We start from the raw sequence: 23,139 nt of genomic DNA, 5'->3' as shown, positions 1-23,139 counted from the left end.
AACTGTGTTGGGACAACCTCATTAATGAAAGGCATTATTATTTGCTGTTGACCCATTTTTATTCAGTACCCATGATGCTGTTTTCAATTCATAATTGTGGAAAAGGATTCTTTCTCCCATATAATATCACAGTGTGTTACTTGGGAACCAAAGGAGTGCTCCCTCTGCACAGAGTCCTTTATATAAAGGTTTCTTTCGTTTCTGCCTGTGGCTGTTTTCTCCACAGATCTAGACCCAAGTTCTTCTGACAGGTGGGGGGCGCAGCTTTGTCCACCTTGATTCCCCTAGGCACCTGTTCTTCCTTTAGGAAAGCAACAAAAAGAAACTTCTAGCAATTTGATTCCCAGAGGCCAGTACATGCATTTATCAGATTACTTCCTGGTAAATCTGTCACAACTGAAGCTAGAGAGAAGCACCTTGCCTCACCCTTGCCACGCCTGGGTTTAATCTACATTTTCCTCATTTTTGATCACCTGAAAGGTATCTGTTTTATTTGACAGTGATTCCTTTTCCATACAGTTTAATTTCAGTGCTTAATCCATGTACTTCCAATTCTGGGCTTACTACGTACTTTGAAAACCAATTTTCCTGATGATGAAAGGATCTAGTCAGAATTGTAACTGGGGGCTTGTTAGATATAAAATGGATTTAAGATTGCATTTCCTGTTTTGTGAAATGTTTACAGTGCAAAGATAAAAGCTTTGTATGATCACCCTACAATGTCCGGTTGCAGGAGTAAGCTGGGCTAGCCCCGGGTCCCGGGGTGCGAACTGGCTCTCTTAGGAAAAGAAATGCATGCTTATCTCACTTCTTTGTACCTGCTGATATTGGACTTGCTAGGGCCTTGATGGGGCCATCTAGTATTTTCTATTTATTCATCTTTCAAGCAGTCACCGGGCTACCCTACCTACTAGGCAGTGTTGAGCTTGGAGAAAACTCTTGAGTCCTCTGCTTTCCTATAGTGGCTAAATGAATGATTCTGTAAGTCCAATTAACTAGAGTTTTCAATGTAATTCATATCTTATTACCCCAAGTCCAAAAAAAATAAGGGACTACATTTGCTTGCTCCATGTTTCAATCTGTAACTTTATGGCAGCATGGGCCCGTCTATGATCCTATGGAGACTAGTAAAAAGTCACTATTTTGAGACCATAAGGGTTAGTTGATTTCCGAATTGTAAACCCCATAATATTTGGCATAATAATAGCTACTAAATGTATTATGGCATACCATATCAAGGTATTTCGTGTAGTTAGCAACTTAATCATGTTTAGGATATGATTACTCAAATGAAAAATTAGCTTTATCTTTAAAAATATCCTATTTAACAACAATTTTACTTAGAATCTTTGAGGGATAAATAAATTGACCATGAAACACAAACATTTGTTCCTGAGATCAATGGTGAGAAGGCAGTCCCTGGTTCCATTTAGAAGGGTTTGATGATTGTCTTCAAAGTGCTTGGAAGCTCTAGCACAATAAACACTTTGAAGCCCAGTGCTTTGTCATCCTCCTGCCTTAGGCCTGCTGTTTCTGGCATAGATTAGCAGTGTTCAGTTTTCTTTTCTTCTTTCTTTCACAATAGAAGAGTTTCCCCATAATGAATGCCTTTATCCCATGTGAGTACTAAGCTTTCAAATGGCCGAGGCTGTGGTCCTGAACTGCGTTGGGACAACCTCATTAATGAAAGACATATTAGATGGGGTCTTTGTTGCCACATTACAGTATTTGTCTTACAGCATGTCCTCCCACATGACAGTGATGCGGGCACTTCCACCACCATAGCAGCAGGAATCACAGCAACAAACTAACTCTGACCCTGGGTGGCTTTGTCAATGCTCCTTTCTGACAGTGACTGGCCCTTCTCTCAACATTTCCTCTAACTTCTTCCCACCAGAAGTCAGTTTTTTATAAAAATTCATCATTTTTATTTAGTTGGTCTAATATTTTCCAGAACCATTTTCAGATTTTTAACTGCCAAGTTTTTGGCAAGAAAAGTATTTTTCTGTTGTCCCTCCAGTGAATCAAAGTCATGGTGGAACTCCTAGGAGTACAGGCTCTTCTTGAAAGTGGGCATAGTTAAGTGGAGCAGATGGTCTATTTCTAAGAAGTTTTGAAACAGATCTAAGAAGTCTTGAAACAGATCTAAGAAGTCTTGAAACAGCTCTAAAAGGTCTTGAAACAGCTCTAAGAAGTCTTGAAACAGCTCTTGGTTCTTTGCTGGTGGATAAACAATTTGCCTTTCTTATTTTAATTACTGTAGGCACTAATTAGATGACATTTAAAGCCTGAAAGGGTGTAATGAAGAATTTCTAATGAATTCTGCCTTTTCACCGACCAAGAGAAGACTCAAAATTGTATCAATGCAGAAACATCAGAATTCTTTTAAAGAAGCTGGTACTTGATTTATGCAAGGAGGAATTTTTGCACTGCTCTAGTCCTTTTGTTTGGACACATCCCCAGACAAATATTTTCTTGGAAAGGATTAAACCTCTATATGAACTGGATTTAGATTTTCCTTTAAATGATGACATATTCTCTCTATATGTCATATATGTTAGGCATGTAACATATATAACATATATGCATTGTATACTATGAGTAGATATTCATAAATTTTTCTATACCTGTCCTCAACTGTTTTCTTTGTTATTTTTGCCTTCATTACAATAACATCCATATAAATTTCCTAATAATATTACTCATTTGTGATTCAGTGGAATTTTTACTTAGTCCCTAAAATGCATTCATTTTTAAACTTAGCAGGAAATGACATTTAATTCATGTGCTCATGCAACACACACACACACACACACACACACACACACACACACAGGGCCCATAAAGTAAAATATTTTTGGACAAAAGATATCTTCTAGCAAAATATAAGAACAGAAAAATAAGACAAGTTAATAAATATAAAGCAAAACTATAACAACTCCATTTTCTTTTCTTTTTTTAAATCTGGAACTTTTCTACATAAAACAAATAAAAGGGATTTAGTATAAATTCACATGAATTTGGCATTTCACTTGGAGATAAGTACAAGTGAACTATCTGGTGAGTATAAACTGTTTGTGTTAAAAAGTTAGCAGTATGTTCAACACTCAACTCCTCCCTCCCCTCCTTTTCTTCTCAGTAGAAAAGAAGATTATCACAAAATGGAAGCATGAAACAGCAAAAAGGAAATTAACTTTAGAATTGAATATAGATCTGATTTAGAATCCTAGTTCCAATTAATGTTACTTCATGCCTCAGATACATCAGTAAAAGCCGGGATAACAATATCTACTGTCCAGGGTAGTTAAAACGATGATATATGAAAAAAGAAAAAACTGGGCACATGCTTGGTTCATCTGAGCATTTATAAATTTAGTCTCTCAGTAAAAACCTTTGGGAAAGGCACAAATTCTAGAGAAAAACCTATAGAAGAAAAAGTTGGCCAATCAATTCATTATTGGCTGTACTTCTGTGATTTCAAATTGGTCCTGTTGGTCCCAGTACTTTTTTCCCTGTGCATCTAGTTCTCTAGCTTTAGTTGCTCTGTTGTATAATTCCAGATTTCTAGCCAGAAAGGAAATGAGAAAGAAATAAGAGAAGGGAGGAAGAAGGAGGGAGAAAGAGGAGGCGAAAAGAGAGTGGGAGGGAGGAAGGGTGAAAGTCTCTATTTCATGTTACTTGCCACTACAGTTTGAGAAATGGGAAATTAACAAAATGAATATAAATATTGCTGGTCAAGCATCTGAGCCCATTACAAATCTCTGCATAGCAATATGTATTCTTTTTCTATATGAGCTCTCATTCTAGCTTTTGTCCTTTCTCTCCCACTCAATCTGTTTCTCATACTCTTTCCATATAATTACAGTAGAAACAAAATTATAACCCAGAAGAGGATGTAGCAATATGTGTGCAAAGTTGATCTTGGAAAACCAATAAGACATAAAATAAAAAATAAATCCCAAACAGGTCTTTTTATTTAACATAAGGCCAAAGAAGCTATCAGGCGTTGCTGAATACTGTCCACTAACTGTACAAAATATTGACTGCATGCCTTGCAAACACCAAAATATCCGCTGGAATGCCATAGAAATAAATAACTTCTGCTATAAACACATGAAAACATATCAAACTGTTATCTCTTTAAACATATTGTAAATAAAAAATTACCAGTACTTCTACACAATAAATATTAAGAAACCATTGACATAGTTGAAATGCACTCATATAAATTAACAACTTTAATTACATTAGCCAAACAGACATTGGTTAAAGAACTGCATGTAGTATGTCAAAAAAATAAACAAAATAAAAACAAACAAACAAACAACATCAACCACAGAACATAAAAACTTTTAAAACAAAACAGGCTTCAGGTTATCTTGGCTTTCATGATTATATTTTTCTTTTAAAGAAAAATATCAACCCATTGTCAATGCACTGTTTTTTCAAAACATTTAAATAGAGGGTAAAACCCATTGGAAATAATACAGAAGAAATGATTCACTCTATGCATAAAAATAAATAATATAGCTGAGACATGTGGTTTGTTTCTGTTCTTGAAGATGTGAACAGCTTCTAAGCATTCATTTTCTCTGACCCCATACAACAGCTTCTCAGTGACAAAGGGTTTAATTTAAACACATACAATGTCCACCCCCAAACCTTCTGCCCACATCTACAAGTTTCATTTATTGTGTAGGTTTTCAGGGTGACTAAGTTTTTCTTTACATTGCAAAGGGGAGTTGCCAAAAGGCCCACAGGAAATATTTTTTTTCAAGTGAACATGATCATTTGAATCTAAGCTCAGTACAACTGAGGCGTTTTAGTTCTCATTTTTTAGAGCCACCTCAAGGTCCAGTCCCATGGGGGTGAAATAAAAGTTCCCTTGCTCTACAGAAGAGGAGAATGCGGGCGCTCTCCTTGAAAACAGAGTGTGGAATCAATCTTAAATAAATAAGAAATTGATTGGTCTTCAGGGACAAGAAAATTCCAACTCAGTGTGCTGAAACTCGTCTTACTTTTTAGCAAAAGAGCAAAAGTTCCAATGCAATGTACAAAATAGTTGCCATTCTTCAAAGATATTTGGTGACAAATGCTTTTCAGAGCTTTTAAAGTTGGTGTGGGTAGATTTTTAAGAGCCTAGAAATTAGCTCTAGAGAAAGAATGGAGAGATGCTAAGATTAGATCAAGGAAAACATACTATGAAAAACCCAATACGGTAGAATTTAAAAGCTTTTTCTTTTGGTCTCATGCTGCTACATGAAAAGTATGGTTGTTCACAAGGCTGCATATCTTCCAAGATTATTAAAGGTATTAGCAATTTCTATTTCAAGGCCATTTAAATTTAATGAAATAGGTTAAAGTTTAAAAGTGTGCGATAACCTAATTAATTTAAAATAAATCATCCCATTAAAATATTCTCATATGGAATCTCATTTTGCTCTGCTTATAATTACTGTGGCCACCAAGCAAAACTCCCTCTCACCCCCAATGTGTTGAGGACTTAAAGGGCTTAAAAACATGGCATATATATTCCATATGGCATGTATGTCAACTGTTTTTGTAACCTCTTGCTTTATCCATGGCCTTGGTCATCTTTGCTATTGCATAATGAACTAGCACTTGGTTCCCCACTCTCCCACTCTATTTTTGGTCCAGTACCAAATAAGAGGCAGTTCAAAAGGCCCTCAACATTCAACTTTTTTTTATGAAAATTTGTAAAATATGAACATCGACACCTACTCCTCTCCTTAAAACTTTCCTCACCTCACCCACTTCCCCACCTGACTGACTTCCTGGTGAGTGGTTAAGAGGGAGGAAGTCAGCACCAATTGTGCATGCTCTCCCTCTCATAACTAGAATCCACTCTTGTGCAGTACATGCTGTTTCCTGCAAAAGAAATCGTAAATGTCTACAGTGTAGTAAGTATATCTGCCAGGTAATGGCATTAAAGTGATTTGCCTACATACAGCCTAGTGTTACCATACACTGATTTAATACAACAGCTAAACCACCTTTGGTAACATTTGGTTTCTCACTAATATTTTATTTTCTACAGTTAATTATTTTTAAAACCTATGAATTGACATAGGGCTGAGGTTTCAATATTATACAAAACATTAATGACTGTAATTTTCCCCAATTATTAGCATTTTTAAATTTTGGCAAACAAATCAGTAAAAATAAGGCTCTGTATTTTTTTAAAAGCACATAAATGATTAACTTAGAGATGTTTTAGGCAAGCTAAATACTGTTGAATAAACTAGTAAGAATTTAGCTTTAAGCATGTACTTTGATATTTGCATCTGAATTAATACATACCAACTTATACATCAAGAAATTGGGCTATACTAGGGGTTTTTACTCCTGCTCCCATTCCTGCCTCCTCTTAACTATTCTCTTCCTTAGTTCTACTCTCTTAATACCCTCTCCCAAATTATTTATCTTTTAACTAGTGATGACATTACTTAGCCCAAATATTTCTCACAATCAGGCCTTAAGCATTTTTAAAAATTGCACTTAACTCTTTTATTCTGGACTAAAAATTAAATATTTTTTCTGGAAAAGCTTCTGATTTAAGATTGATTCCAATAGATAATAAATATAAACTGCAAAAAATAAAATCAGCCTAGAGCTTTGATGAACAGGAGTTTCCTGTTTTTCCAGCAGGGAATAACTTGTAGGATGGGAATGGGGGACAAGGAAGAGGAGGGGATCTCTGTACATTGAAAGAGGGCCTTGCTGAATATTCCCTGGAATTTCCAGGCTTTTTCCCAACAAATTTTTTGAAATGTGCCCACCTAGTTCAGAGTAAAAACAAAAACTATAACCTTTCCTTCTTAAAAATACTGTGTTTTGCACACAAACATTCATTTCTTTAAAAACATTAAAAAATGACAGCCTGAAGTGCTTAAAATGTGTATGGACATGATGTAATACATGTATATATACACACAGATATGCATATGCACAAGCAATGTATATATACATATACAAGCATGTAGCATTTCATGAATTTGATTAAACTTGATATCCAACAGTGTACAACTACTGTACATCCAGTATGAAATGTCCTGTTTCATGGATATAAAAGGAGTCAAAAATCAAACTTCTCAGGTCTTTTAGGCCTGAACACAATCTACCCTACTCAACCTTGAATCTCAACCCCTGACTCATTGATGGTGAATGATAACCAACCACAGACAGACTGTTTAAAGGCTCACACAAATGTCTTTGGTGTATGTGTCTATTTTTAAGGTACAAAATAATAATAATAATTATAATAATAAAAATAGCTATTTTGTGTGCTGTAGCAGTTCTTTTATAGCTCACATTAAGTGCAGCTTTTAACCCTCCCACCCCCACCCAAAGAAAATACTTGTTAAATAAGGATTGGACAGGTCAAACACCATTGTAGTGCAAATAGTAAACAATAAAAAGAAAACACAACATTTACAAAATATAGAAATGTTTGGATCCAACACATGGACAAACATATTCCTTTCAAGTATCTCTCCTTGAAGAAAATAAAAATTAATCAGGTTACTTCCAATACAAAAAAGTCTCTCTTTTTGTTCTCTCTCAGGTAAACAGTTTCAAACCTATTAGGTTGCATAGTTCTAGGATCATAAGCACCTTAACGAAATATAACTTGGTATTCTTTTTTCCTTGATCTTTTACTCTTCTAGTCTTGTTCTCAATTTTTTTTTGTTGGCTTTTATTTTGTCTTGTTTTGTTTTGTTGCAGAAAAAGGAAGTGTGACCACCTGCACACTATTGTTCTCTTACCAGGACGTGGATGTATGTGGGTGTGTAGAAATGCCTCTGTGTGTGTGTCTGGGGAGGGTGTCTGAGTGTGCGGGGTCTGTGGCATGTGTGCATGTGTGTGGGGGGGAGGGGTAGCGTGTGTGTACGCACACTGATATACACAGAGAGAGGGTCACGCAGACATACCTTACAACCTGGGTAACTGGGTGGGAAAGTGCCTGTAACCGGCCCTTTCAAATTCATGGCTTTCTATAGATGCTATTTGGGTGGTGCCAGCCCACGTTACTGCAGACTAGACAAGGTGACTTCCAGGCTCACCCTGAGAGGGAACTGAAAAGGAGAGGACCATACTCCTGCTCAAACGACTGATATCACTTTGATATCAGAAGAAATGAAGGATACTCCGTTCGGCCTTTCCTTCTCAATTCCCATCTCCTTCACTGCTTCATCTCTGAGCCCTGGATAGGGAATGTTTCCACCACATCTTCCTTTATCTGTTTCAGGTTTTGTTTCTAGTTTATTATTTTTAAAATTTCTTATTTTTCTGGTTTTTTCTTAGAAACCTTAAACATTTCTTCATTTTGCCACCGTCCTCTCTGGACAACTCTTGCTCCCATTCCCCCTGGGCTGGGCCCTCTACGAGCACCCACACTCCTCCACTATCATGTTCTGAATGTCCTTCTTGATGATGTTTTGCCCATCGTCATAGTACAACATGGACATGGGCCTCAGCTTGGTGGGCACACAGCACGACTTGAGGTTGGAGAAGGGGCTGTACCCCCGCATGCGGTAGTGGTTGATGACGGTTGAATGAAAGGAGAGCGATGACCCCGACGTGCCTGCTATATGGCTCGGGCACTCACCCTCGCAGTAGTTGGCATGATAGCCAGAGGGAGCGATGATCCAGTCATTCCAGCCGATGTCCTTGAAACTAACAAAGAACTGTTTCTTACAGCAGATGTTGACCTTGCCGTCACACTCCAAGCCCCGCCGCCGTCTCCGATGGGGGTGGTCTTCCGATTGCCGGGCCTGCAGCATGAGGAAAGGTCTGTGGGACTGCTCCTTCTCCTCGTCTCCTCCCACCCCTCCTTCTCCTCCGGCCTTTTTCTTTCCTTCCCCGTCCTCTTCTTTCTTCTTCTTCTTGCCCAGGAGCACCAGGCTGGCACCAGTCTCGTGGCACTGCTCGCAGGCAATCCGAATGTCCAGGGAGCTCCGGCCCTGGTCCAGCAACCGCTGGATGCTGCTGGAGACGGGAAAGATGTGCCAGGTGCTCTTTCGAGCATCCACTGCCTTTTCCGATATCAACAGTTCACTCCTCTCCTCCATTAATCCAACGGCCTCGGCCTCATCCCCTGTGTCCAAGCTGCCCTGCGGGTGCTTCAGCTGCTGAAAGAGACGGATCGTGACTTTGGTCCTGTTCCTGTTGGCCTTGGGGACTTTTAGGAAGAGCCAGACTTCTGCACGCTCCACCACGGACAGGTCACTGCCCTCTTTGGAAATCTCAAAGTGCAGCGTCTTCCTGGTAGTGCCTGAGAATGAAACACAGCACAAGAGAGAGGGGACATGGTTAGTTCCTGTGTTTTCTGCTACTCACTCATTTCAGGCCCCACCGGGCCTCTGTTACCCACCATCTGGAACAGAGAGCAACAAAGGCAAATGAAGGCCCACAGGTTTTGACACTTTTAAATGATTGAAGGAACATTGTATTTTGTGACACGTGAAAATTATATGAAATGTAAAGGTCGGTGCCAATTAATAAAGTTTTATTGGACCACGGCTCTGCTTATTTCTTTATAGGTTTGTCTGCACCTACTTTTGCACTTTAATATGAAGTTCAGTAGCTACAACAGAGACTGGCCCACAAAGCTAAAATATTTATTCTCTGGCCCTTTACAGGAAAAGTTGCTCAACTCTTGCTCTAGATAGAGCATGGCCTTGAACTGAGTGTGTCTGGGGGCTGCAGGGGGCTGCATCTGTTCATTAATTGCTTAATCTCAGTTTCATCTTCTATCAAGTGGGGGTCACCTATGACATTTGACCCATTCTCCCATAGGCCTGGGAGGATCAAACGGAATAACACAAATAAAAACACACTGTAAGCTCTAGCAAGCTGTGGCTATATTATTCCCACACAAATATGCAAAGTTGGGAGCATCCCATGCATCCCTTTACCTCTGGGCAGTGACATGCTTGCAGTTTTTTCTACCTAGAATACTCCTCTCAACATGCAACCCTCAGGGGCTGCTCTTAATAAGAGCAGATTGCAGAAGAGACGACACCACTTACTCTAGAAGCCTTCCCTAACATCTCCTGCCAGTCTAGTCTAGGATACCCAGGTCTGAAGTCCTACCTATGGTGCACAGTGTTTAGCAGAAAGTAGGCAATTCATTTATTTCTTTTAACGGGTGGCATCATCCTTAGCATTGAGTTTTTTATATTAAGAGATCTACCTGCTACCTCTAAATCCCCCATTTTTGTCTCCTTCCTTTAATGCAACTTAATAAGCACCAGTTATAACAACTGCTCTAACAGAGGGAAATTCCCTACATTGGTGGAGTGATTGGATTCTGCAACCACTCAGTTCTTGCCTAACTCAAACATAAGAAAGTCACCTATTTTCTTCTCGTTCCACTAGAACCTGTCTATTTATTCATGGGCAACCAGTACTCTAAGGTACAGGTGTTCAGACTAGAAGTTTTGGTTGATGAAATATTTTTCCTCACTTGCACTTCACCACTGGGTAGTATATGAAACATGCCCTCTTTTCATGACCCCCTCCTGCAACTACCTGCTTATAGCTGTCTGGCAAACATGCATTCCGTGTACAAACCTGAGAACAGTTTCAAATAAGTTCATCTCAGAACTTACAATTCCCTAGGAGGGTCCTCTGCCCGGATTTCTATAGCTAACGGAAATCCGGCCCTACTTATCACTCTCCACCCTGAGATGTTTACGGTACCATAAATTCTAGGCACAGTTTCAAGTTCCCTGCAGCAGAAGGCAGCTTTTCTGTGCATTGTGCACTGCAGATCCTGTTCTTAATTTAACACACTCTGCACACAGTGATTATGATGGTGGTAAATTCACTGAGGTCAGGGCCAAGGAGGGCTGCATAGGAAAGGTTCCCTGGCATTGTTATATAAACTTGCTAGGCCCCTGGCCTTGATGGCAGTGGTGAGGAGCGCTCCTTTGACCTCAGGTCGCTGGCAGACGTTGAAATGAATACAAAGCTGGGTTTATGATCAGATCACCAGAGCGAGGAGCAGTTAGAGGGGAAGCTGTCTTTTTTTACGAAGCATGATGACTTTTTTTAAAAGTGAATCCAGGATTCCCCTTTGCTAAAAATTGGTGGGGGGTTTTTGTCGTTGTTCGGTTTTGTTTTGTTGTTTTAAGAAAGCAAAGAGAAGATTCCAGGAAGAGAGCTTAGTCATTTAAATTTAGGAAGACAGTCAGCAGCTGACTTTAAGGTGGTAGGCAGGGTTTTCCCAAGACCAGAGGTAGAGGCTGCCAAAGCCTCCCAGCCTCTGAAGACCAGCCCACAGGAGTGGCAGGCTCCCCACACCGAGGCCACAGGTCCTGCTATTGGAGAATGTTAACAAGTCCCTCCTGCTCTCCCTTCTGCCTCTAAGCAGGCCAGCTTCTGAAACCCTCAACTGTGTGGGATGCCACTCTAAAGACAGAGAGATAGTGGCTGCTAAAATAGAGGAGCCAGAGGGCACACGGTTGTGTTTTGTTTTTCTTTCTGTGTGTGTGTGTGTGTGTGTGTGTTTCTAGGTATGAGTTTGAAACCGAAGCATCTGACCTGTCCCCAGGATGGGAGCACTGGGTTTCAGATAACTCATCCCCACAGGTTCTGCTCTGCTCTGACCCATGCTTGACTGGAGGGGCTGAGGGTGACGGTAGATGGCCCTCAGGTAAGAGAAGGGACAGGTGGCAATTTGAACCCGCACATTGGACTTTCCATGAATAAAGTGCAGAGATGTTTATAGATGCTGGGGGGTGAGAGGTAGAGGGAGGGGGGTCGAGGGAGGGCTCCTTGGAGATGAGCCAGTGGCAGCATATGCAAATGGATTTGTAGGGCCCCAGGCTGCTTACTTCCAGCAGCAGCCTACAGGACAGCCTCTCATTTCACAAGATCAGGTTTCTAATGCATGAGATAGCCCCACCCCTTCTTCACAGGCTGCTGTACTCAGAAGCAAATGATTTCGTGTTCCTGAGAGAGGATTGTACAAAGAGAGTACTCATTAGAGGGGACTCAATCTGTCAGGTGCTGTTATATTAGGATCAGAGAGTCATCAGAAAATGACTTTCATCCCGGTCCTGGCGGAGAAGTGACTGTATGGCATCCCCTGGTACCGCGGGGAGAAGCGGCGCTGATTTATGCCCTGGTTTCATTAACTGAGCTGAAGACGGTTCCCTGCATTCCCGTCCGTTGCCTGCATGCTGTATCTCTCCCCCATATTTCTCACATTTGGATTTTCCCCTCACTAATTGACATGCCTGTCGCCTCCTTCTCCTGGTGTCCATTTCTGGAACTGCTATTTGTATATTGCATGATATTTTGTCAGGAATAAAATAACACTGAGATCCCATTTCGTGAAAATGCTGTTGCCATAATGCTCAGGAGAACAGGGGGAAGAGAGAGAATCAAGTCTTCTTAAAATCTACCTTACATGCAGGTACATTTTAAAAGTTCTATTGTGTTCTGACTTATTAAACAGTGCATATTTTTTTTCTTTTACATTTAGCTTTCATTGCAGAAGGGGGTGGGGAGAATGAGACAGCTAGAAGCTGAGATGAAATTAATATTTGTCAAGGTTGTAGGCTTCAGGAAGGAATTACAGCCTTCCAATTGCTTAGGTATGAAAAATATAACTAGCTTCTTGGTTCTTTTCCCTTTATGTGTCTATTACCTGAGAGAGATTGCTATACTGCAGTGATGTTTTCAGAACGGTTCACTCTTCAAATCTGTGTGCGTAACAATTTGAAAAATAGAAGGTTACCTAAGGCTCAATTACTAATTGAGGATCAATTACTAATCAGTTTCAGGACTGACTTAAATATCTCCTGCTGTAAAAAATGAAATGGAAGCCTTCCCATGATGCTTTGTGGGCAGGTACAGCATTTTAGTTTCTACTGGCGCACACTGGGTTCCTCCACTATTACCTATTTAATAAGATACCGCTAGTGGCTTTGCTAACCTTTCATCACCTACTCTGATAATATCCTTTTCAGCCTCTATGCTATTTTTTCCTCCCTGAGGCTTGTGAGCAAGGCTTGCATCACAGCCTGCTCTGCCTGAGTAATTCACTAAGAAAGTCCCACACAAATCCATGTGGGTGATAATATTTCATCACTTAAACCTCAGTGGACATATACCAAAGGGAGATTTTTAAAAAAAAAAATGCCTAAAAATGGGAAGGAGAGCTAAATTTTGCATCTTACAGGGAACACCTTTGAAATGTTGCCGGTGGGCGGGATTAGAAAGAGGGAAGACTGTGGGAGCTGGAAGTAAGGACACCTGAAAACAGACTGTCCTCTGCTTTCGGGATTTTTCAAATGATGGTAGTATCCCCATCATAAAAGGGTTAAGCTGCCCAGCCCCTCGTTATTCCCTTCCCCCACACCAGGATGCTGCTCATCCCCCAAGTCCTGTAACTCAAATCTGTGGGCGGATAGGCATTAGAACATTTCCAATGAATTAAGCAATACACTCAGTGTTTCCTTTTTGTTTTGTTTTCCTCACCAGGGTCCTGCGTAAAGTATGATGCCCTTCTATCTATGGGTACTATGTCTAATGTTAATGTGGAAAGCCTTGTTGTTTATAGAGGATTTAAACTCATCTGGTGGGGAAGAGACTCCCTGTAAAATATGACTGTTCATTTAATTTCCCATTCTTCGCCAAGGTTTCCCTGTGCCTCGGTGTGGTATAGTCACCGGTGGGAGCATACAGAGCCACCAGTGACAGCGTGTGTGTTTCCTGAAGCACTAACTTTGCACTCGAACTGCCTCCAGGGGTTTCTGCAGAAGCAGCCAGTGGGGACAGAGCGGTTATGCCTCCTTTCACCTGCGGTCCAGGGTCCTGTCTGTAGCAAAACTGCACGTTTGGTCATAAATGATCTTGATTGATTTTTCAGCCTTAATGTATTTGCTAAGGACATGCTATGGAATTGTCAGTGGTCACCCACATGCCTGAACTTTAATTTAAATAGAAATGAAAAAGAAGATGGTTAAATATTTAGAGAGAAAGGGGTTTTAGGTTCCTAAAAGAAGGAGAAGAAGTTGTTAAGGCTCAACTCGCAGACTTTCAGAAACTCCTTCCAAAGATCCTGGGAACTTTTACTCTTGATTTGAGATCTAGGACCCAGTTCAGGATAAAGAATTCTAAACTACAACTCGGAGAGCAAATCAAGTATATTTTAGCAAAAAGGGCCAAGACAAATAGGTGTTTTCGTGAGAAGTGCCTGGGAAGGTATTACTCCCAGTTCTCGGAATGTTAAAACTGAGTTTCTCCCCTGACATCCTCCACCCCCGCTCTCATGCACCTCCCTCACAGGCCCAACCTCTGTTCTCTGTCGCCTCTTTCCTTCACCATTCTCTCCACACTCTCAGTTTGGAAACAAACACATCCTCTGAAACTGCACACTGTGTTCTCACAAGGCGTTAAATAAATAGGCTTTTTCCTCCTTGCTCACATCCACTTGTCATTTGTTGTGTGTGAAAAGCATTGATAAGACAGGCAAATGAGGCAACAAAATTCGGGGACAAGGAAGATGTTTTTTTGCAAGAGCCCAGGCAGCCGTATTATGGGGAGATGCGTGAGCAAATCGGTATGGCTGATGATTCATGGTCACATTTCTCCACGTACTGTTTTGTTTGCTTCGGAAATTTATCATCCCACTGTCTTCCATAGAGCTTGAGAAAGTTCACATGCACCACTAGAATTCCCATTCCTTTTCCTTCTGTCTCATTGAATGTATTACAGGTAGCCATGTTCCTCCCTCCCCATAAAATCCTAACATTTCCTGGATGAGAGGAAGAAAGCAGTAACTGATAATCACTAAGATTAGCGTGCTGCAGACTGGGCCTTCCAGGAGGTGAAATTTTGTTTCCCTAAAAGATTAACTGGTAAGAAGCAAAAGTCTTTGGAATGCGCCCTCTTGTGGCCCATCATTTCCCATCATTCAGAGAAGAAAGTGTGTGAAAACACTCTTCAGTGAGGGGTTTTCGAAGAAAAGTTCAGAAGCCTGGAATAGGATGGTGGAAGTCAACTCCACCTTAAGATAGCTCTCTTGGGGTGGGGGAAACAGTCATCCCAGAAGCCTTGTTAGACCCCTGTTTGGGAAGTGTACATTTCAAACTCACCTTCTGTCACTAGACTCTCCAAAGGGGAAGAATTCGCGTTGCTTTCAACCATACCTGACTGTGTATGCATTTCCCAGTTTTTAAGGTTTCATTTGTCTTTCTTCAACAAGTGCTATCAATTGCTAACTTAATTACCAGAACCAGCCTATAAATTTGGCAGCATATGGAGACTCAGCAATATATTGTCATTAAACATTGACTGACCAGCTATTGTCACAAATCAAAATATGATACTAAGATACAGTAGTCAAGAAGGCCACTGACTTTAGTTTCAATGACAATCGTAGTGAGTGTTGGCTTGACATCTTCCTTTCCTTTAAGGTCTTTACGTAAACACCGAGGATTCTGTGCCAGCCATGCAAAGAATGGCAGAGCAATCTTGGGTGACATAAATAAAAATAATGTCATTTTTGTTGGTTGGAACACATTGCAGAGAGCTTGAGAGTGATTCCTGGCCACTTAACAACTCACATCAGTTTTACAAAAATGGGGCACCTTCCACCTGAGCACAGTGAGACAGAATCAGTTCAAAGAGTTCTAAGCACTTGAACTTTTGCAGTTCTTCAACTGCTGTGGCCATGTCTTGGCTTTATTCAACCATCAAAGAGACTAGAAGCGAAAACTAACTATGGGGAATCTTGTAGTTGAAAGGTGCATCTATGGGATGCATCTGAGGCATGCGTGCAGGTGACACTCATTGACTGGAGTCTATGCTGTATAAAATAGTTTATAAGGGAAAGAAAACTAAACGTCCCTTGCTAATTCTCCAAAAATCTTGATACTTGACATACTTTGAATTTTATTAAAGTTGAATTATCCCAAAAGCAATAAGATGTTTTCATATATTCACTACAATCATTAAGATGATAAATTTCTTTCCCAGGAAAATAGCAGTAAAATACTGACATGGTACTCTCTTTGGAGAATAGATTGTTCATATAGCAATCATCAAATCTGTGAAATCATACTAACACAACTTGAAGTTGGTGTGTGAAACTTCTCAGATGGGAAAAATAAGCAAGTGCAATAAACCTTGTCTAGAATCCAGCAGCTCACCCAAAATTGAGTTGTAAACTCAACCAGGAGTCGTTTTCCATTACTAACCTTAAACTTTAGTCAACATGTGAGTCAAATGGACCACCTTTTTAAAAAATAGCTCAATTTCTTTCTAACTAAACACCTAATAGAAAAGTTTTAAGCCCTGGCCGGTGTGGCTCAGTTGGTTGAGCTTCACCCCATGCACCAAAAGGTCACTGATTCGATTCCAGGTCAGGGCACACACCCAGGTTGTGGGGTGCCTAGGGGAGGCAATGGATCAATGTTTTTCTCTCACATTGATGTTTCTCTCTCTCTCCATCTCTGTTCCTCTCTCTCAATTTAAAAAAACACTAACTAAAAAGAAAAGTTTTAAAAAATGACAAGATTTCATATAACTTAGAAAAAGAGTGGCACTGAGATGAAGTCCATAAAAAGATATATAAAAGGTCAAATTCTTTCACTGCACAATCTCCCAATGCCAAGAGAGCGGTTTGCTATACAAGTCAGCTCAGTGAGAAAGCAGGACATGTTGCTAGCACCAGGTGTGTATTAAAAGTGGTCAAAGGCATAGGTATACTTAGCCACACGATGTGGTAAAGGCAATTGAGGAGGAGCTGCAATGAAGGCCATCAGGTGTGGCAACTGGCGTATAAAAACACACAGGGTCCCTCTGGTCAGGACAGGGAGCAGACCTCTGGACTGCTGGAATCCATGCCCTGCACAGGACCCAAAGCCATTAAACACTCTCTTTCCTACCTTGCCACAGGAAAGGTTGGGGAAAATTGGGTGGCAACTTGAAAACTCCAGCCTGACTTATTTTCCTCAAAAAATAAAGTCCTAATCATCATGTCCTTCGCGGCTCTATCCAGAAAGAGTTTTAGGGGGAAAAAGTAAGACGTTTAAAAGAATTTTGCTCTGATGAGAGAGCTAAACTACCCTGCCGGGAAGCTTGCAGGACACCAGGGCTTCTCCAACAGGGGGGAAGCCAGGAAACCAACAGGCTGCCTGCTCCCCTAAAAGGATGCCCAGGTCTTGGAAGGTTTTCTTGAAAACAGAACATCTGAGTCAACAGGTTTTCAGGATTGGAAATTCTGAGTGCTGCCTTGAATGTTTACACTGCTGCGGCAAACTTTCCAACAGAAATGCTGGGAGCCCCTGCACGTACTTCACTGGCCATATGCTCTACCAAACACAACAATGGCATTCCTTTCAAATAGGTTTGCCAAGAGATATGCTTCCTTAGCCTGGCCTTCCCATGAAGGTAACATGGCATGAACATATCCGGGTGCCCGGGCATGCATGGGCGGGAGGCATGCAAAAGGATCCGTGTCACAGAAGTAACAGTGGCCTGGCTGCAGATCTCCGCCTCCACTTTTGACAGGTATTTTCTATTCAGCAACAGGTTAGTGTGGTCCTGAGCCAGAGATTAGAATCTATTTATTAAAGTTCTTCCTCTTAAGGATTGAGTGAGAGTTCAGTGTCGTATCTGAGAGCACTTTGTCAAGGTTGCATTCCTTGGCAGAGAGCGCTTAGTAACTTTACAGAGAACAAAACTCTTTTCTCTCTCTCTCTCTCTCAGCTCAGAAAGCAAAAGTCAGTGTTTTAAAAGTGACTGCCGGGGCAATGGCAACTGTCCCCTGAAGCCGCTCTTGGCTGCCTAGAATGAGATGCCTGTGCTCTTATAGACAGACTTTCTGAAGGTAAAAATGGATGTCACTCAGAGATGTGCCCTGCTCCTCTGAGGTGGCCCCTGATTGGACTTTCCAAGGGAAGATTTGTTTAAGGCAGTGACTTCATCGGTGCCGGACCACCCCAATCCCACACTCCCCACCCCGCCCCTGCCCCCACACAAACTTTGGACGGGGTCCGGAAGCCTCCTGAGTCCCCCAGGCACCCTGATTTCTTTCATCAGGCTGCTCAGACCTGGCTTCCCAGACCCGGGCGAGGGAGCCTCTCCCAGACCAGCTCCCAGCCCCAGCTTGGCCGCGGGGCTTCCTCCGGGTGACCCGATGCACATAGCAAGTGTCAGCTAGCCACCACCGGCCAGGCTCCTGAATTCCAATTCTCTGAAGTCCTCTCCCCGTCACGCACCCCCCTCCGCCTGCCTGCCACCTTCACCTAATAACTAATGACCCTCCCAGGCAGAGTACAGCTGGAGGGAAAAGAAGTTGCTCCTAGGACTGTGAGGGAAATACACCCCCCCCCAGCCCCAGCCCCAGCGCCAGCACCCACCTGATTCCGCGAACGTGATGATCTCTGAGGTCTGCTCCATCAGTTCATTCATTTCTGCCCTCCTTCCGATGTCATCCTCTATCTCCACGTACCCGTTCTCCCCCACTTTGCCCACATGGAGCTTTTTGATCGCATTCAGAAGCGCCGCCTTGGGCACCGGCTGGGTGACCTCGGGTCTCTTCTTCAAGTGCAGCATGTTTAAAATGTGCTTTTTGACGGCCTCCACCATCTCCGGCTGAGCGCTGGGTACATCCTTGGGCAGGGTGGTCAGTGCACAGGACGGGCAGGCAGGGTCCGCACTGTGCCCCTCGGATCCCGGGGCAGGGGAACTCCTCACTATAATCCAGCAACTCGCCAACAGAAATCCTCGCAGCCAAAGCAAGGGCATCCTGGCAGCAAAAGTTGTTGTGGTTGCCTTTTTAAAGGCCCTGCTTTTCCTCCCCCCTCACGCACAGGTTTTTTGTTTGGTTTGGTTTGGGTTGGGTTTTTTCCTTCTCCTCTTCAGCAAATTCTCTGGAACGAGAACAAAAAGTTTTCTGTGAAGTTTTCTTTGCAGGTTCCCTCTCTGAATGCAGTCAGTGCTGTAGGTTTGTGGCTGTCAGGGAGGAGAGTTCTGACTGTCTCCGAGTAAGAGAAGGAGGGAGGGAGGGAGGGAGAGAGGGAGGGAGAGAGAAAAAAAGGGAGGGAGGGAGGGAGAGAGGGAGGGAGAGACAGGGTGGGGGGGAGACAGAGACAGAGAGGATGGGGGGGAGGGAGAGACAGGGAGAGCGGAGAGAAGGGGACAGAAGAGAGAGGGAGAGAAGAGGGGAGAGGGAGAGAGAGGGAGGGAGGGAAGGAGGGAGAGAGAGAAGGAGAGAGGAGAGAGGGAGAGAGGGAACGATTGGCCCTAAGTGAGTGAGTGAATGGGAGAGGGAGGGAGTTGTGAGTAGAGGCTGTGATTAGAAGGGGAGGGAAAGCCCGTTTTCTGACAGGCTGCTTCCCTGCTGCTCACGGCTCCCTCACACACACCTCTCTTCAAATATCTCCATTCTCGGGAGTTCCACTTTCCCTTCGGAAAGACATTCTCCTAATTTTGTTCTACTGTTGTTTTTTTTTCTCTGCCCAGTCCCCTTGCTTCACCTTCTTCCTCTTTTGGAGAGGAAAAAATGCCCCAAGTAAAGGCACTGTCTCAATCAGCAGGGAGGACTTCACTGCACAGGCTGCCCCCACCGCCTGCACTCTCCTAGCCACAGCCCTGGACTCACAGCTCACCGGCCTGGAGCGTGGGCTCAGGGTGCCTGCCGGAGGTCAGGGGCCAGGTAGGGTAGGGAAGGTCGGGAAGAGGGGCAGGGGACTCCGGGGCACAGGGCCAGCCAGGAGTTCCAGCTTGAGGGAATCCCAGAGATCTTCCCGGTTCCCCATTCATTCAGAGTTAAACGCTCAGGATCGTCAACACTGGCAGGCGATCTGACAGGAGCGAGCGCAGCAGAACTTTTGTTTGGGGTCACATAATACACTCGACTTTTCCCAACTGCAAAATGCCGCGGGGCACTTTGCAGATCCACAGGCAGGCAGGCAGGCAGGCAGGCAGGCAGGCAGCGTTTTATGTGCTCCTGTCATCTGAAGCACTTTCCCCTCTCTCTCCTCAGCAGCCACCCCTTCCTGCCCTGCACACACACACACACACACACACACACACACACACACTCACGACAGCCCACCACCGCTTGCCCTGACTTCATAGAGAAAATGCACAATTCACTTGGCCTTTCCCACATTATGTCACACAAATAGTACGCCCTTACAACTTGAATTACTGGTCCTATGGGGGACAAAAATCTCTAAAATACATTGGCAAGTGATTTTCTCTGTCATGTGGGGGTTTTTGCAGCCCCTCCATACCCCACCCCATCCTGGACCAGTGTGGTCACGGACTGGCCCCTGGGCTGCCTCCTTTTCTCTCAAAGGAGCAGCGCAGATGAAATCATCATGGATTTCAGTGTTCACAGTCAAAGAAAAATGTGAATTTTTAAACAATGCCTCTCTGAGGTGGTTGTTGTTTTTTCATTCTCCTCCCTGCCCCCGCCGCAGCCCCTTTTTTCATTTTCTGTCTTAATGCTTTTATCTTGCAGAAGTATCTTTAAGAGGTCCATCTGTTAAAGCTCTCCTTCCCTCTGGGTTTCTTTCCCACACATAAGCCCTCTCCGTTTCTGTAGATACAGTCAGCTTATATCTGACACCTAGCGTGTTCAGAGCATTACAGTCAAGCATGACAATTTGGGAAGGGGGAGGAGAAAGTTAATAAATGCCATTACTATATGCCTGAGATGGGAGGGCAGGGGAGGAGGGTGAGAAAGTTGGGCACTAAGTTACAGTGACAGTTTGCACAAGTAAGGACGGTTTCCTGAATTGCATGCACTGCCCCCCTTTCCAAAAACAATTACTTGCAAGACTTTCTGTGGTACCAGCCCTGTATCACCTTTGGAGTTTCACCTCCAGGAACGTCAGTTACTCTGCTGATATTGTTAAGACTGTCAGCATTCCCTAAACAGCCTAATTTTTTAGGGAGGGGTGGTGACAAAAAATGGGAAAGGGGACATTTGCATTATAATTGTTTAATAAAATACCTTTGCCATATCATACTTAATAGAATCTAGCTATTTGGCATTACAGATACAGTATCCAAAGCCTTTTGTAGTCCAATTAAGTTTTACAAGCGAGTCTGACATAGAACTAAAAGTTGAACGGCTCCAAACGACACAAGAGTCCTCATAGTAGCATTTAGATTCAGTGCAATTTATCAGCATCAGGATTCTCTCTGCGGGGATGTGTGTGTCCCCTACATTTGCTGCTTGTGAATGTAACTCTGAACAAATAGCTTTCTCTTTGGCATGTGTCTCCCTGTACATGTGCTGAATAGGTTGTATAAATACATAATCTATTTGCAATGCTGTCCTATTAAAAGCTGTGTCAACCTGCCTGAATAATACAAGAAGGTACAAAACCATAACGTGCATGAAGTGCCGGTCAGTTGTAACATTCCTCCTAGCCATCCTGCCTATGACTGTGTAAGCAGCTCACAAGTAAGAGTTAAAAAGCATTACCTTTCCGGGGCTCTCTCTTTCACCAGCAGCCTCTTGTATCATGTGGTTAGAGCTGTCTGAGTTCCTCTTCATGGTATTGGCTCTGTGAACTTTTATACTGTACTACTTACTTGTACACTCACACATTGGTACCCCTCAAACAGGAGGGCTGGGGCTTTGTTTGGGATTGGTTAGAGCTGCATGACATCAGCAGATGACTAGTTTTTCCAGTGTGAGGCATATTTCATAATCATTATCTAATGGAAAGTCTTTTCTTAGCTGCTTTTGGGTGATCCCTGAGGCAGGAAACCTCTGGCTGACTAGATTACCTTAAAGAAAACTACTGGAATCAAGCAGTTATATCTCACTGAGTATCAACTTCCAACTTTTCTTTTACTATTTGCACACACACACACACACACACACACACTTCTCATTATATTCAGGTTCAGTTTTATGTCTTCACATAAAACATCTGTTACTTCATGAAATTACCTCTATTTACAAAGTATTTTATTGTTTCTTACAGGCAAGAAAATTCACAGTACCCTTTTTAAGGATTCTAACTTTATTTTTTTAAATAAAATATATTCCATTGGAAAAAAAAGAAAATATGTATACTTATGTGATGATGGTCTCCCTGCCCTGTCAACCCTATTATTTTACATCATGAAATTGAATGCCTACTTCATAAATCATTTATCACCAAGAACTTTGGAAATAGTCATTCTCTGCAGGTAAACATTATAAGTATCCTTCCCAGTCTTTAGAATCCCCCCCCCCAAAAAAAATTTCATCTATTATCCTTCTTTATCAAATCTTGAAGTCTTAGGATTTCTAAATTGTTACAAACATAACAAGATATTGATGAAAAGAAACAAGCATTCCTCGTATAGGGGTTAAGTTGGTTGGGATTTTCTTTGCGGGGGGGTGTTAGCAAGTCGAAAATAACACAGGAGGAAGGAATCTTCAGACAAGGATGGTGGAGAAGGGTAGCTTGGAGTACAGCTGAAGCATAAGCTGGGTCCTCACCATAAGTTGAATAAAATGTGCAAAATTGGGAGCTAATGAAAGCCATATGACCATATATGTTGTTTTGTATGCAGGACTTAACATGCATAAAATAAACTTTTCACTGTGCCCACCAGCAACATCTAGAGGCTCTGGCCTCCTGATGTATAACTGAAGCTGGTTCCTCTAGGACACCATCAGTTTTCTGTGTAAGAGGATCCGCCTTGGCCAAACACAGAGAAAGTGTGGATGCAGAACTGTATGTGGGGGTGGGGGGTATTCTAAGAACTGCATATGCAGAAATAAAGTAGGAAATTAAATCATTAGGTTGTACAGGAACGGAGGCAATCTGAGAAGGAAAGATAGAAACAGGATCAGTGTTGGCTAACGCCACACCTGACCATCAGTTTGGAATTGGATGGACTCAGACTCTCCCTAAGAAAGGAACTCCCCCACCCTATCGCATGAGCCCCTCCTGGAGGGCAAGGGCCTGGGAGGCCTCTGAACTCAGCTCCTCCCCCATGGGAAAACCCCCCTGTCCCAGAAATAACCCCTGATTTTGAGTTTGGGGGCAACAACCAACCTGGATGAGCCCCAGGTCCCACTGCATACTGACCGCTCCCTAAGGCCTCAGTGTTCTCATCCATAAAGTGGGATCCATTCCT

General features: G+C 42.5%; 1 protein-coding gene across 1 annotated transcript; it reads right to left on the bottom strand.

Moving 5' to 3' along the window:
• Window positions 1–3,952: 3,952 nt before the first annotated feature.
• On the bottom strand, window positions 3,953–21,583 carry INHBA (inhibin beta A subunit). The gene is made up of 3 exons (XM_014452786.2): window positions 21,485–21,583; window positions 18,402–18,914; window positions 3,953–9,295 (listed from the first exon to the last, which is right to left on the bottom strand). Exons 2-3 carry the CDS (start codon window positions 18,787–18,789, stop codon window positions 8,403–8,405), a joined length of 1,281 nt encoding a protein of 426 aa, XP_014308272.1. The 5' UTR covers window positions 18,790–18,914; window positions 21,485–21,583; the 3' UTR covers window positions 3,953–8,402.
• Window positions 21,584–23,139: the final 1,556 nt, after the last annotated feature.

The sequence above is a fragment of the Myotis lucifugus genome, unplaced genomic scaffold (genome assembly GCF_000147115.1).
Source record: "Myotis lucifugus unplaced genomic scaffold, Myoluc2.0 scaffold_18, whole genome shotgun sequence".
Classification (NCBI taxonomy): Eukaryota; Metazoa; Chordata; class Mammalia; order Chiroptera; family Vespertilionidae; genus Myotis; species Myotis lucifugus.
This window is presented reverse-complemented; position numbering and strand designations above follow the sequence as displayed.